This window comes from Bombus huntii, chromosome 4 (assembly GCF_024542735.1).
Source record: "Bombus huntii isolate Logan2020A chromosome 4, iyBomHunt1.1, whole genome shotgun sequence".
Lineage (NCBI taxonomy): Eukaryota > Metazoa > Arthropoda > Insecta > Hymenoptera > Apidae > Bombus > Bombus huntii.
Genome location: NC_066241.1, coordinates 16,378,415 through 16,394,065, shown reverse-complemented (window position 1 = coordinate 16,394,065; position 15,651 = coordinate 16,378,415). Strand labels below are relative to the sequence as shown.

Sequence of the window (15,651 nt, the reverse complement as noted above, 5' to 3'; positions counted from 1 at the left end):
CAGCTGTGACTTAGGTCTTATCTTATTTCCTTATCACTCTACTATCGCTTTCTATTATTGTACCGTTTCCCTTCCATTCAGCTGCCTATTTATAGTAATTCTTTTCCCAGATTTTGTTTCCATAGTACAAACCAAAAATTGCCATAGTTTATCACAATTTTACAAATACTTCGATCTCCTTGAATTTGATCAAATTGTAGAGTCTGAGTGAGAAAGTATTGGAAAAAAGAAGAGAAAGATATTCAACGAATCTTTCAAGTGCCCTTTTACATTCACAATGTCAAGAAACAGGACTGCATAACATAAATCTATCGTAAAAATTGCAAAAAAATGCGTTAACGCAACGTTGGCCTCTAGAACCCGCAAATCTATCTCTCGCCCTGTCAACGAGTACTTATTACCATATTATTGAAAGGTTAATAGAACACCCTGTATAAACGAAAACATAAAGAACGCAAGTCCAGGCATGAGATTAACATTCGGGCCGCGAACGCGTCTAACCGGTCCCCTTCTTGACAGGTACGACTTTTACGCGTATGACAAACGATGTCACGTGTATGCAGGTGCGTACGTAGTTGGACTGGCAAGTCGATCGACTAACCAAAGAGGCCTCGGAATGACTCTCCTCTCTCTCTCTTTTCTTCTACTTCGTGTCTCATTTCGCAGGAGGACCTCGTTAGACATTTTCTGTCGAGGCAGCGAGAGGCAGAGACAAGTCAAGGCCGAAGCGCCGTAGCATCGCGAATTTCAGCTGGTTACCGAACAGCTGGTCCCCTGGTGGGGATGAGATACGGTTCCGGCGAGTTGTCCTAGGTCCTGGCCTGGTGTTTTTTTACGCGCGCGCCGAACGTACGTGTCGGTCCGGCCCCGGGCTTCCTTAACGAGCGATCACGATGCCCGGCACCGATACGCCATCCCATTTGCCTCAGCGACTCTTTCCCTTTGCCTTTGACTTTCGTCTATTTCCATAACACTTTGACAGCCACGCCGAAATCACACGTTTCGCTCAGGACGCCACGGGAGTATTTTTATTATTCAAAGCATATAATGGCAAAATAATAATAAATTGATGATGTAAGGCAACATTCTTCCCCGATGGACCGTTTACCTTATTGGTGATCACCCGTGACCCAAACACTCGCCTCAGTAAAGAAATAAATTAATCAAATTCGAAGATGGTATCTCACTGCGGGTAGCCATCCACATGTTATATTATTATACCACTAAGCTATAATATTTTACCAAATGTCCTACTGGACAAATTGTAAAATTCAAATAAATAAATAAAAAAAAAACCGTGGCCACCGTAGCGCCTTGCTAACAGTTGATAGCGACATATAATAACAATATATCGTTGAAACGAGTAGAAGATATTGGTAAACAGTATTTGCTCATTCTATATATAATAATAAGGTATGTTCGCACTTCTAACTTCAATTATATGATTATAAAGCATCATTTACGATTATTTTCTAAGCTGTGTTTATAATAATATTCGTAGATTACTTCTCAAAGATATGGATGCAAACACAGTGCACCGTTAGATGCAAGATTTGTTCTCATTTTTTTTTTTTTTTTTATTGATGCTATAATAAAAATATTTAATTACTCAATGGGGCACCTTTTGTTTCAAAGTATCTTCTATTTATCGGTTGTATTCAAAATGCCCTAACTGTTAATTTTCATTCAATTTTTACAATTGTAAGAAGTTGAAGGTCATCAATGACCACCGTGGCGTCACAGGAGAAACCGTGGCCGGTCGCATATGACCAACGTGGTAGTCAAAGTGTTAAACGAACGTCCGCGAAGCGAACGAAACGACGAGTTCGCGGATATTGGTATCGATACGTTACGAAAAATTGTCGCGTTATTTACTTCAGCGTAGAGATACTTTTACTCTATCGAACTACACTCGTTGAAAGATAGTTTCCCATCGCGATCGTGTTGTAAACCTTGCCCAAGGAAAATATCACGTGTTCTTCTGTACGATCCGCGTCGGGACAGCTTCTTATCTTGTACGACGCGCGCGAAACGCGGCATGATCGCGCGCAGGCGTGCTATCGATCGTCCCCGTGGACTCTACCTTGACCTCGAACGACGAAGGCGAGCAATTAAAGCTCTTAAGGGCCTTGGCTGGACGAATCGATCCGCCTGATTAACGCCACAGCGATCGATCCGAGGGGACAGTGGTTCATCGCGCTCCGATTTTGAACGGTTCGGCTCTTGCGTTCTTATTGACAGATAATCGAAAGAGCGAGCGACTGTGTTTTATGAAAAAGGTGCAGCTGCTGGAAATACGTTCGAAGGTCATGCTTTCGAATGGTTGAAATTTGAAATTTGAACGGAGGAGGAGATTTTCGGGAAAATTAATGAAACGTATGTTCCTAATCAGTGGTGATGCGTTAAGATGCTTTGGTATGCGTGGTGGGGCGTTTGTGTGAGATCACTACCACGTGTATAATGCGTGATAACGTTCGATAGATACATGTCGCGTTGTATTACGCGTTATTAACGTACATTCGAAATATTCTGTTAAACGATGCATCTATGATAAAAAGTCGCCTAGCGAATTTGGAATTTCAAGTTTCACATTTTCAATTCGAATGTTCCAACTTGGAACGTTTTATTTAGAATATCGCTTCGAATTTACGATTGCTTTAACGCTCTCGTTTAAGAATTCGAATTTCACATCGCTTTCTGAATCTCGATTTTCAAAACTCAAGTATGTATCGTGAATACAGAGCTTTCAAAGTCAATATCAAGCCCGATTTCGCTCTTTAAAGGGGAAAATTAAAACCCACCCAAACCACGTCAAATTTCATAAAACTCTTCAAAGTTTCCCCTCGCGATATACGCGAGCCGCGAACGAGCTTCGTTGAAGAGAACCAAGTACGGCAGGTTAACGATCCAATAAATACTTCCTTGACAAAAAGTCTGCGCGAAATGCGTGACGCGCGGACGCAGAAAATCACGCGCGATTCCCAATCGTCAACGCGTTTTACGTAAGCGTACTTTCGACATCGATCGAATCGCAATCGGCCAACTTTCTCTCGTATCGATCTCGGGTCGGAAAGTCACATATCCAGCGAGGACTTGTTCGTCCGTGAAACGAACTTATGAAAGAGGAATGCTCGCGCGAAAGGGGAAAGTACGACAACGACGATCGTTCGTGGCACGGGCAGAAATGCGTTTTCCCTTTTACTCGACGCCGCCGTCGTAGTCGGTTAACCTGCGTAAAATTTATCCATGAGCATTCGGTCGTTTTGCATTTCCTACTTGGCACGCGTGTTAAAACGCGGCGCTTGATCCATTAATGCCATTAGCTTAAGATTTCTTGTTAACTTCTTTCCGATTTATATAATCGAATTCGACCTTTCGACATCGCGATTATGAAAATCGAGATGCACGAGTCCGCTTCGTACTTTAACACGCGCTAAACGCTTAAATCGTATATCCTCGCGTCGACAAAAACGATTTCAAACAGAGCAGAAGCAATCAGTGGATCGGTTATTTATGGAAAATACAATGGCTGAATAGAGCGGCCATCCCTGCGCTACAAAAAGGCATAGTTCCATATAGAAACACTTTCACGATCTTGAAATCAAGGAAATTCCACACGAAGGTTGCATATAAATCAACTGTGTGCAAATTAGATCGATGGAAAAATACGAATTTACGATCTTCAGATATATAACATTCCAAAGAACTACGAAGCCTCGTTTTTCTAGGATCTATGAATTTTTTAGGCGTTACGTACGTTCTTGTGTATCTTTAGCTATTTTAAAACGTAAAATATATATGAAACATAGAGGAAATCACTCATCTACTGTTTAACTTAATGGCGTTAAACGTGCAGAATTCAAAGAATGGGAATTTTCATGCAATTGGAGGACAGGCGATTTCCTTAGAACCCGGCTAACTGTAAACTGGTCCTAAGACGGGCCGCGCCCAGAGAGTTGCTCAACTTCGGTAAGCCGAGGAGAACCGGTGTGTTGGGTACGCGGCAAGGCCGTTGACAGCGATAGAGAATCGATGGTTGTCACGCTTGGCAAGCAAAATCCGCGACCGTTGCGCTGCCTGGACAGCTGATCCGCCGAGAAAGGATCAGAACGGCCAACCGACCGTTTTGCTCGTTCGTCGTGCCAAGCATTCTCTTTTTTCGTTTCGATTTAGTCGCGGTTTACTTCGAACGAGACACAGGGAGACGATTCGATCGTTTCGAAACGTTTCTGTGTGGTCGAAGCATGCAGACATCGAAAGCGAAATCCATTGCTAATGCACGTTCGCTTGGATGCGAACGTAGAAAGAGAGTTTCCTGGCAAAGCTTGTGGTCGTTAAGATGATAATCTTTCCAATGTCATCGACTGTAAATATCCTTTAACTCTTTGCACTCCTATGTCAAGTGTGACTCAACATCAGTTTTTAGCTCAGGAGCTGCTTTATCGAGTCCCACTCGTCATTCTTTCAGTCCCATCTTTTTTTTTTTTGAAACGTGAGAAAGAAAACCAGGATTGCATCCTGGAAATTGCTTCAAGATATATCGTACACTTCAAAATTACAAAATGCAACAATAGTGTGAATAAAACTGGTATTTAAGTGAATTTGTTTCTTCCTTTATTTATTTAAATTGTCTTATTTTTTAGTTGAAGTAAATTTCAAATAAAACGCGTAACAGCGTTGAGAGCTGTTGGTAACGAAATCGAAATAAAATTCGGAGTGCAAAGAGTTAAAGCTAGATAATTCGTCTGTCGAGAAAGATCGTTCTACGTCATATGAGATTGGAGGTATATTTAAATTTGTCAAACATAGAGAGAAGAATATGGTGAATCTGTCTGGTTGGGGGACACTGACGTTGACCAATGATGTTCCTGAACCTTTCGTGATTCCTTGAGCATCGAGTTGGAAGATTGAAAAAGAGTCGCCTATTAAATAAGGAAGAATTGCTCTCTAGAAATAACGGTGAACTAAGGTTAAAATTAAACGGCATGATAAAAATGAATGAAGATTCGATGGTATCAAATAATAGAACTCGTGAACGAGTCGAACAGAATTATCGATTGCGTGTCATATTTGAAGAAAGAACGCCTCTGACCAATCAAATTGGAAAGTAACCATGGCCTAGGGTAATATTATCCTCCAAATACGTTCACGTATTCTTTCTCGTCGTTTGTTCAACGATTTTACGCTAACCATTAACGAGTCGACAGCTCGTTCTAGTATCACCTCTTCTAACGTTTCAGAACATGACCTTGGTTCCACTGCTTAATTCGTTTCTTTCACCTAGTTAACCATTAAAAACTATCGCCAAGGGAAACGACGCTCTTTCAGTTCTTTACGCGATTCCAGCTATTTTCTGTAAAATTCCGAGAATCGCATAGTTATGGCTGACTTTAAGAAATTTATTGTAGCAATATGTATAGGTGCAGGGGTAACGATTATAAATTAAAATATACTCGATAAACACATTTATCTACATGGAAATTCATGATAATCTTATCGCTAATCGCGTTACTCTTTGTCAGACTACCAAGTATCATTGACCTCATATATCGAAAAAATATTTGTCTTTCATTACACTCGAGACCAACGAAAAACACTCGTAAGATATTAATTATTCGATTCATTGAATATAATTTGCGATCAAATTTGTTCTTGTTTATATTTACGCAGCTGATTTACAACACTGTTTACAAACTAATTGCGACATAATCTCCTGTAACGAATCAATGTCTCCATTCGAAGAAAGCTGATTGTGGAAACTTCCTTTTTTTTCTACATGCTCGTAGCAATATCTTCTCGATATGCAATCAAATCTACTATATACTCACAGCCTAAACAACAAATATTATTTACTGATAATGAACCACATCGTTGGTCTTATCATCCACGAATTCGAGCACAGAGATCATTCTTTCGCGATCTTGTTTTATTTGCAAAACGATTTGCAGCACAGCGCACAGACAAATACAGTTTAACAGGCTGACGTATAACCGAATTTTATTTTTACAAGTGGCGTGGCCCGGCGCGATTTACCTTGTGCAAGCCGATCAGACTTGTTTTTCGCGCCTGTTCCAAGAACCATGCGCAGTCTCGTTGCAATTATAGAAACGCGAACCGATGACCACGTGAATAATAGTTCCGCGAGCTATGCACTAAAAATGTACTAAAAATGTACTAAAAATGCTATGGCAAGTTTAAACTGAACAGAGGATTTATTGTAAATGGCTGCCAACAATATCCGGCTAGATCGTAGTTCTCTGTTTCGATTTGGATTATTCACGTTTCTTTTAATAAGACGCTTTGATTAATTATAGACTGTTTTCGTAAATGAATACGAAATTAGGTTTCGGTTAAATTACTTTATTATCTAATATTATAAAATAGTATTCTTTGGGCAACAAATTCCAGAACATCGTATTCTATGTGTTAAGTATGCACGATATAATTGTGCAATAAGCTTTGAAAAACGTGTTATCTCGACAGCGCAACGATACCGCACTGTGGCCGGAAGCTTCTGCCAGCCACTGTATTTGCCAATTTTTATCAACGCAAGGTTTAAAGTGCAAACGGATTCTATAAACGTTGCTGTTTCCAATTTCTTTTTATTTGTTTTCTTATTCATATGTTTTCTTTTAACAAATTTAGATTTCGAGTACCTATATATAATTCGACGTGACACGATAGTTGAACACTTGGGTTTGTGAATTTTTACCACAGATCGAGTACGAAATAAAGATACTATTGAATTTAAGCAGTGAAATCGTTTTATTCCTGCACTTGGCAATTTCTCCGAACTGTTTTCGATCTGATAAAATCAGAAAATGTGTTAACACCGATTCGTAAAATTTTGTAACCGGGACTAACATGCCCGACGATGATGTTCCATAAATATTGATGAAAGAGAGTCCTTCAATGAGATCCATGCAACCAGACGAAAACTTACAAATAAGTTGTACAAATATCAACGGACATCGTCTGTATCCTTGTGAAATTAGGCATATGGAATAGCTATGAATCATCGAATGTAGCTAGACATTTCCACAGAAGAGAATGAGCAAAATAGTTCGCGGTGAAGCGAAAAACTATCTCAAGGACGCTAAAAGTTTCGTTGCGCCGAATAAAACAGATCGCGACATCGATCGAATTTCCTGGTATCGCATCGAGCGTACGTTTCGCGACCTCAGCTTGGATTTTGAACCTTTCTCGTCCGATAGCGGCCGCGCAGACGAGCATTGTCGTCCAGTTTGGCAATAACAAGTGAGCCTGTCGCGATAAGAGCGCGAATAAATATTTCTCGTTGCGGTGCAAGCCGGCACTGGCCTTGAAAAAGCGTCCCTATCCGAACAATCGGCGACTGGCGCGAGTTCGAGGCGCAGTGAACGGTAACAACTCGTCGCTTGTCAGGCTGACAACCGCCTTAAAAGCGTAACGTGCGCCCGTTTGCTCGCCATGATTCAATCCGCGTATCTCTCGGCCAGAAAAATGCTCATACGTGACCAACCGAATGCGTTCCAACGCTCGTGCACGCTTGTACACGCTTGTACGCGGTCCACAGGCCACGAGTATCTCTATCGTTAACGTTGCTCGGCGTACAGCAATTAAGAATGAATTACGGCGAGGCATGGTCGACGAAAACCATGTTTCCTACCCGTAGTAACGGTATCTACCAGTTTTGGCTGTTGGTTCGCAGCGATGCTTGTTCCTTAACGAAACGTAATTGTGTGGAATGTGGCCACGAAAAACGAGGTAGAAAGGAACAGCCGAACGGACACGCTGAGATTTCAGCGAGTTCACTGGTCGCTCGACTGAGGAATTCTTAAGCGTTCGTGGTTTCAGTGGAATGATACTCGTTCTGGTGAGAAAGCTCCGAATTTCGGTTGTGTTTCAAAGTAAAGTCAGGAAATTAAGTTAGAACGTCTAATGTTTCATACGTGGAATAGCATCGCGACGATACGATTTGAAACTTATAAACATAAAAGTATAGTTTATAAGAATAGTAGAAATGGGGAAGCTGAATCGTAATGCAACATTTTTAAAAAACTGCAAAGAATTAGTCGTAGCGAAACGGTAACAGTACTCTCGCTTTCTACGTCGCCAATTTACGCGATTAATTAAAAGATATCTTCGAAATATAATTTTATTGTGTGTCGTATAAATCGTATAAATGATCAATGTCCTAATTACGATCTCAATTATTCCGTTGGTAACAGCGTATCAGCTTAGTTACTTTCGATCGAGTGAATCGGAGCAATGCGAAAGTACAACAGAGCCAAACTAATTAAGATAATCATCGAGATAATTAATCTTCGTTGGAAAGTAGAATCCCAAATTATTATGCTAATCTGCGCGGTGTTTCCCACATACGCGAAGAAAACAAACGCCGCGACCGGTATACCGCTAACGCAAAGTAGAGTCGGCCATGATTAATCAGCCTCGCCTCGTTTCCGTCTTGAATTCAGCTGCTCCGCGCGCAAACTAACAACGCGCGCGTATTTTTATCGCGGAAGCACGAACAAGGTAACCGGCGGATTTTTACAACATGGCTGGAATGTACCCCGTGTCAAAGTCAAAGTCAACGATAAGACGATAAGCATGGAGGGAATGACCGACAATTCGCGCGTCACGTCGCTCGTCTTTATCCCATCTCGTTATCGTTTTCGTTCGCTCGTTATCTCGACCGCTTGCCGTCGGCTCGCGTTTGTCTACCCAAACGACAAAGTGACACATTCGATCGAGACTCGACGCAAGGAAGTACATACGTATCATGTCTGATGATTTGCCGCTACTTCGATGTGCTAGCGTCCTCTATCGTTTCGGGTAGACGCTGGTCAAAGACGCACGCCGTTCGACGACGTAAACAACGCGACTGCGCATGCGCCGTGCTTCCCCCCTGCGCTCTTGCTCTTGAGTCTTTCACTTTTTCCGTCCTACTTCCTTCGTATATTGTTCTCTGTTGCTCTTACGGGCCAAGCAACTGCCGTTTCACAGTGTTCTCGATGGTGGCGCTGACCTTCATAATGGCGACGATCTCACCGGTAAATCGAGATTTATCGCAAATTTTTCCGAAGAATCCCGATCATTAAAGAAAAAAAAAACAAACAAACAGATGTTGATAACGGAGCAAGGATGGCTCCTGAAAATATTACTCCATTTGCGAATCGGTCTCTTTATACCATATTTCTCGTTGGCCAGGCACACATTGTAAACAGTTGAATATCCTGATGCAGTTTCATCGTGACTCACGGATGTTCAACGCTCTCCTCCCTCCCTCTCACGTGCTAGGAACGATTCTCTTTCTGTGTTCTCTGTGTCGTCGACCTCTGTTCTTGCTTGGAAATTGCGCCGAATCTGCCGTTCCAGCGTGTTTCTGTGCCTCGTGCATTTTTTACCGCTCAAATTGCTACACATTGGCGACGCCGAACAATGACAGACCTCAGGCTAACTTCTTGCTCTTTGTGCGCATCTATTATCGCCGATGCCGCTCCAAACACGCTTTAGTAAACAATAGCACGCTTTGATGCGCGCGCGTACGCAGCGTACAAACAATACACGAATTCAAAACCAAGCGTAGAAAACGCTTAAACCTTTTTGAATATCCACTCGTTTCTGCCTATCTATTCGTAAAATAAAAGAAATAGATGTCAGAAAGCGCGTGAAACTTTGTACTGTTTTTCGTGCGCGATTCTGTCGTTTCCAGAGTTTTCAAGCGACATCGTCTTATCGTGCCCCGCACTTACGCTAAAACTTCCTAATCTCGGTGCGTTCATATCGACGTAACTTCGACCATGATGAGGTACCCCATAACAAACCCATAGATTTCTCGTCACCCTGTATACTCCATGTTCGTGCGTAAAGCATTCGTGTGTTAAGAAGGGTCAACGTCCGACCCTCACCACACGCCACGGATCGACGCGCCAACACACAGAAGCCTGGTTTGTTTTGGTTTCCCGGGCATTACCCTTGCCTCCCCACTTCTTCGCAACTGACTCCTCTCTCTTTCTTTCTCCCTTTCTTACCCGCACCGACCGTATAGTCATCTCGTTCTTTCTCTTCCCGCGCGCACGATACGTCCGACGCTAGTGGAAGGTAGATCGGCGTGTTATACGGTGACGACGCGATCTCAAAATGGGAATTGACATCGAATTAGCGTGACGTCAACGAACGTACACGATGACTAGGTAATGCTACCCGACGATGAAATACCAGAAAAAGGAGATATATCTGTATATCGATGCATTTCATAAATTTGAGGTTCGAATGAATCGAGCATTGCTATACTTCGATAGCTCGCTAGGAAAAGTAACGATGTAGTTGTTTCGAAACAAAACAAATAGATAAGGAACGGTACTAAATGCAAGTTATCGAAAGATCTCAACAGTAAAGGATTGAAAGGAGGCACGGCGTTGTTTCCAAGGCAGTGAGCATGGTGAGTGTGACGCGCGGAGAAAGCGAGAGCTGTGGAAAGCAAGTTATTGCGGTGCAAGTAGTTTCGGATCGATTTTCATATCCCGTGTCTCGTCGTGTTCGTTACGTTCACCTCGAACGTGGTGAACGTTTGATTCGCTGCTATCCCGCGGTGCACCTATACGCGTACACTACTCCACGATATACGCACCAAGTACTCTCGTGATGGACGCGAAATAAACACGCGGCTGCACCGCGAAGAGAGACCTTGCTTGGAATTTTCATTCGTGGAGGACGCTGTATGTATAATCGCATGCACGGTCCAATTATAAGCAATTCGTACGCCACGATACGAAACGGACGCTATGCGTGCGTGACATTAGCAGATGGATTCCAGAGGACGTGCATGCTTGTGCGTGTGCACGATGCAGGGAGAGAAGGGAAAGAGAGGAGATCGTCGCGTAAACGAGCCTGAAGCCCTAGGGTAGATGGCCCCGGCGTGGTCCGATCCGAGCGGAGCCGCGTGCATCCCCATCTATCTATCTATACTACCGGCAACATGGTATCGCGGCGCGCGATGCACCCACGGACAAGACTACTCGCCTAGCGAACTCGGCAACCCTGCCAGCTCGCTTACTTATCCCTGGCTCACTGAAAAGACCGCCACACCATCCAGAGCAACACCGAAGAAGATCGTCTTTCTCTTCGGCTGGCGAGATTTACATCTCTCTTTCTTCGACTCACGGTACTCCTTTTGGATCATCTCGCCAATGGAACGGACCGTGACCAATTACATCGGTCGTATTGTGCACCGTGTTGCACTCGATGCAACCTGTTAACACAGCCTCGTGTGTATATATAGCGTATACTACCGCGTATTACCGTACACGCTTTACAGACCATTGTTTCTTTTTTTGGAAACGAAACTGGTCGAACGATTATGTGATACAAAGATCGGAGGATATTTTAGAAAGTCTGTTTACATCTTATCTACATTAGGTGTATGCGTAGACGTAATGATACTACACGTTCATCGATATGGACAGCCTCTATTCGTAATTATCAAGCAACGTAACTGAAAGTCGACGCGCGTAAGAAGGGAAAGAATCGACGCTGACTTCTTCGGTACGAGGCAAGGCAAGGCAAGGCAAGGCAAAGCAAAGGGAAAACATTGCCTGCCAACCGGCATAGAAGGTCTGTGACCTCGGCGATGCCTATGCTACGCCGTGTATACGCCGCTGGCCGCGTGTACCGTTTCAGAGGTGATGTCACGAACGGAAAGGTCCTTGAAGAACTGAGAGCAGCTTTTCTCGAGCGATTCTTTTCCTGTTTTATGGAACTTTGAAAACCGAGACACTCCGGTACAACACGTTTTCCGTCTGACTCATTCGATAAACGGAGGGGAGATTCGCGTCATCGAGCCTCAACCGCGTTCACGGTATTTTTTACGATGTCAATTTCTACGATGGAAAAAGTTTGTTCCCTTTTTCTAATGCGATATTAATGGCGAGTTTTAAACTCGTCAACTGTCGCGTCGGCCATTTATGTTTGACGGTATTGACTTTGAAGCTTTGTGTAACTGTAGGGGTTTCCAGCGTGTTGTTAAGGTTTAGTTTCCGAGTTAGTTCAGGGAAAAGTAACAATAACAGTAAATGATAATTGCAACTGTGCTAGAGCAAATAATATTCTTTTTGTAGAATCCACGCGACATATTTGTAATTAGAATTATTGTAAATCTGAAGTTACACATCTTGGAAACGTGTAAAGATATTTTACGCGTAAATTTAATTTTCATTTTTCTATATCCCTACTTTGTGAAATTAAAAGCATTTTACTGCTTTATGAAATCTCTTTATCTGTCAATCTTCTATCGTACTACACGTGGCAATAAAATCTTGCAATGTTCACCGTATTAGATTTGTATCAAGAGTTACAATTTGTAAACCTGGTGCAGACTCGTAGCAAATATATTTTTCGATTGTGCGATTATTAATTTACGAGTTTAATAGTTCCATTGTTAAGTGTCTTTGATACACGTGTACTTCTTGGCGTACAAGAAACGAGTCCTTGAGAACTAACTGTCACGGAGATATATGTTGCTATGTTCTCTTATCGCTATTCGATTCCAATGCAAGTGTACTATAATGTCGTATCTGGCTACATTTGTCACTCTCTAGCAGTATTATCTATATTCAGCGGTGTTATTTAATATTTAATTTTATAGAATCACACTTGCAATATTAAGGGAAAGAGCGCGGAACCTGTAATGGAATATGTAAAATGTATATTTTATCGACTAAAATTTGTGGATCATCGATGACCCACGCAGCGTGGAACATAGTTTTAATCGTTCAAAGCGTTCCTCAAAGTGTCGCCACTCGCGGCGTCCTTCGCTTTTAACCTTTCGTGATTTGAGTATGCCTGCAGGCGCAGCCAATGTCAGACACGAGTCGTGTCGAAATTTTCAGCTGACACTGTCATACACACATATAAAACATCCTCCCTTTTTCATAGCGAACATTTGCATACGAACATTCTCATGGATATCTTGTAAAAGTCAAGCGTATTTCGTTAACATCTCAAGATGTAATTACGCAAGACAGATTAAGGCGTGTGCTCTGTCACTTTTTGCCAACCGTGGTATAATCTTGCTCGCGAACAATAAATCTCTTAACTTACATTCAAAACACTGTTTCTCGCTACATTACTTCGAATGTGCATTACCCGATAGTTCAAGCGTTTAATTAAGAGATAAGACGCGCAAGGAAAGAAAGTTGTTAGTTTAATTATTGGAACCGAAAGATTTGTATATACGAAGTTTCGTGTCTTCGTAAATCATTCGTTTTCGGAATAATAGAACTTTTCTGATTTCGTATTCCTGACGTTATGTTTAACTAAATGCAAGAGAGATCGATACATTCAACGAACGTAGCTTTAGAATGTCTTCTATCATTATCTTTTTTTATTATTTACTGGACAAGTTGGAGTTCCTCTTTCTTCCTGGGTTTCGATAAAAGAGCATATAGGAAATTGAAGTAGACGAGTATGAAACACAACGCGTGTAATTATCACTTATTCTGTGAAGAATTATTGATTGGAAATTTCATGCTAACAACCGCCTTTCGTAAATTGCAAGATTTAGAGATTCTTGAAGAATGTTAGGTAGCATATTTGGCTAATCGTAAAACCAATAACCTTAACCTACCGATTAAGCACAAAACCCAACAAATTAAATAATCACCTAAACCTCTCGCGTACCTGCGATTCTTACGTTTCCCCGAAACCTAACCTCAAATTATAGGTATAAAATGACACGTTCCACGACATATAAAAAATTCCATATCTGCATCACCACGCGTGCTTGCATCGTCAATTTCCAATCGTCTCGCATCTCGAAACGGTCGACTCTCTGGAAAACAAAGCGGCATAATCATGATTTCGCGTCTGTTCCGTTGCGTGCGGCAAACAGAGCCGCGTGAAACGGTTGAAGGAAGGATCGCGGCACGATCATAGCACGACCGCGTGGCCCGACCAAGCGGTGTATCGTTCCTGGATCAATAGCACGTGATCGCGCCGGCACTGAGCTGCCGGCCAGATATAAACAAAGAAACGTGGCGCGCAGCGTACGCGCCGACTGCCGCGCATCGATTTTCGCCCGTGCGCCACTGTGCTTCGCGCGATATACGTACGATTCACGCTACGCCGCTCTCGTCGACGGACCGTGAGACGTCGTTAGAGGACGTCTGAAATCCTTCACGAAATATTTCGGCACTACGATCGAGACTGTTCGAAAATCATATAAAATTAACACCGACTGTATTTGTCTGAAATTCGCGTTTCGCGAGTAGGTGAGTTGCTCGCGGATCCAAGGTGGATTTAAAATTTTTCCAACTTTGCACTTACAGCCGTATAAATTTCTGAATTAATCGTGAAATTTGGCTCGATTCGAACGTTTTCGAAATGGTACATTTACGATATAGTGTGTTAGAGTTTCGAACGGATTTGCAACTCACTACTGCGAACAACTCCACGCAACAACGCTAATCGACGTGTTAATAAATTCTCTTCGCTCTAGATATCGAATTCTTTCTCTACGAGGAGGAAGATATACGATGGATACTAAAAACGCTATCGCTTTACGTTCAATCATCTTCGTATTTATCAATTCAACATTCCTATCATCGGTCTAACATTTGAAACAATCACTGTTATTCTTCTGACACAGTACGAACTATGTTAACGTAGAAACTAACAGATGATAAATCTATTCGATCGTTTTGATTTTAGGCGAACGCAGCGATAGTGTTCAAATGCACTTGGCCAGGCTGCCTGGAAATCAAAGCAACTGTGGCGCTTATCGAGGAGCACGTGCGTCAATCACACTTGGGGTAAGTTTAAGCGTAGTATCGTAAGACGCAACAAGTCTCGTAAAAATCTAACGAGCTCTCGGCACACCGCGCTGTATTTTATCGCGTCTGTTGCACGAACTCGTGTGCGCTACGATTAATCCTCGTTTCGTGAATATGGTCACAGGTTATCTGCAAGATCTATATCTATACTCTTTCGATTATTTATCTTTTCTTCTAACATCTTCGTCCAGTTGCAATCAGAAAAGAGATACGATATCTTTCATCTTTAGATAAGCCATCTATCTTATTTGTCAACTTGAAACAATCCTATATTCACCACATCTGCGCTACTTTCCAACTTACAATACTCAAAGTTGGAACGGCCCGGTATCTATCGCCGCGAGTATAATTTTTCAAAGCCTTCGCCATCCAAGCATTAACCTTGAACCAAGCGATAAGATAAAACTACTGGGCATGCCGGACTTCGTGAACATCGGGAAGAGTAGATCGTTTTCGTTCACGCGCGAGCAGATTGTGTATACGTTCGCACGCGCTGATATAGGCACCTTTAACGAGGATCACGCTTATGTTTCAGGCCGAAAAAGTCGAATGGCTATGATAACGAGGAAGACGACGACATTTCTGACCACGAAGAAGAATTTTATTATCAAGAGGTGGCGGTCGATCACATGAGCTCTCCGCCAACGATGTCACATCGAGACATGGCCAGGCCTCCGCACGAAGATCCGGAATACCAGAAACAGCTCCGTTTAGAGGCCACTTCTGCCACTACCAGTACAGAAAACGTGATGGTGGGCATCAGAGAACGGAACACTGCGTTCGCCATCTCGCAATCGCCGGTACGTCGCATTACATTCGTGTTGATTCCGACTTGGAC

The 15,651-nt window shown here is 42.5% G+C and overlaps 1 protein-coding gene across 1 annotated transcript in view; it reads left to right on the top strand.

The window, feature by feature from the left end:
• LOC126865319 (zinc finger protein 395) overlaps positions 1-15,651 on the top strand; it is a 101,781-nt gene that overhangs the window by 72,887 nt on the left and 13,243 nt on the right. The window contains exons 6-7 of the mRNA XM_050617752.1: positions 14,692-14,792; positions 15,349-15,613. Coding sequence (XP_050473709.1) covers positions 14,692-14,792; positions 15,349-15,613 — 366 coding nt within the window. The remainder of the gene's footprint in view (positions 1-14,691; positions 14,793-15,348; positions 15,614-15,651) is intronic.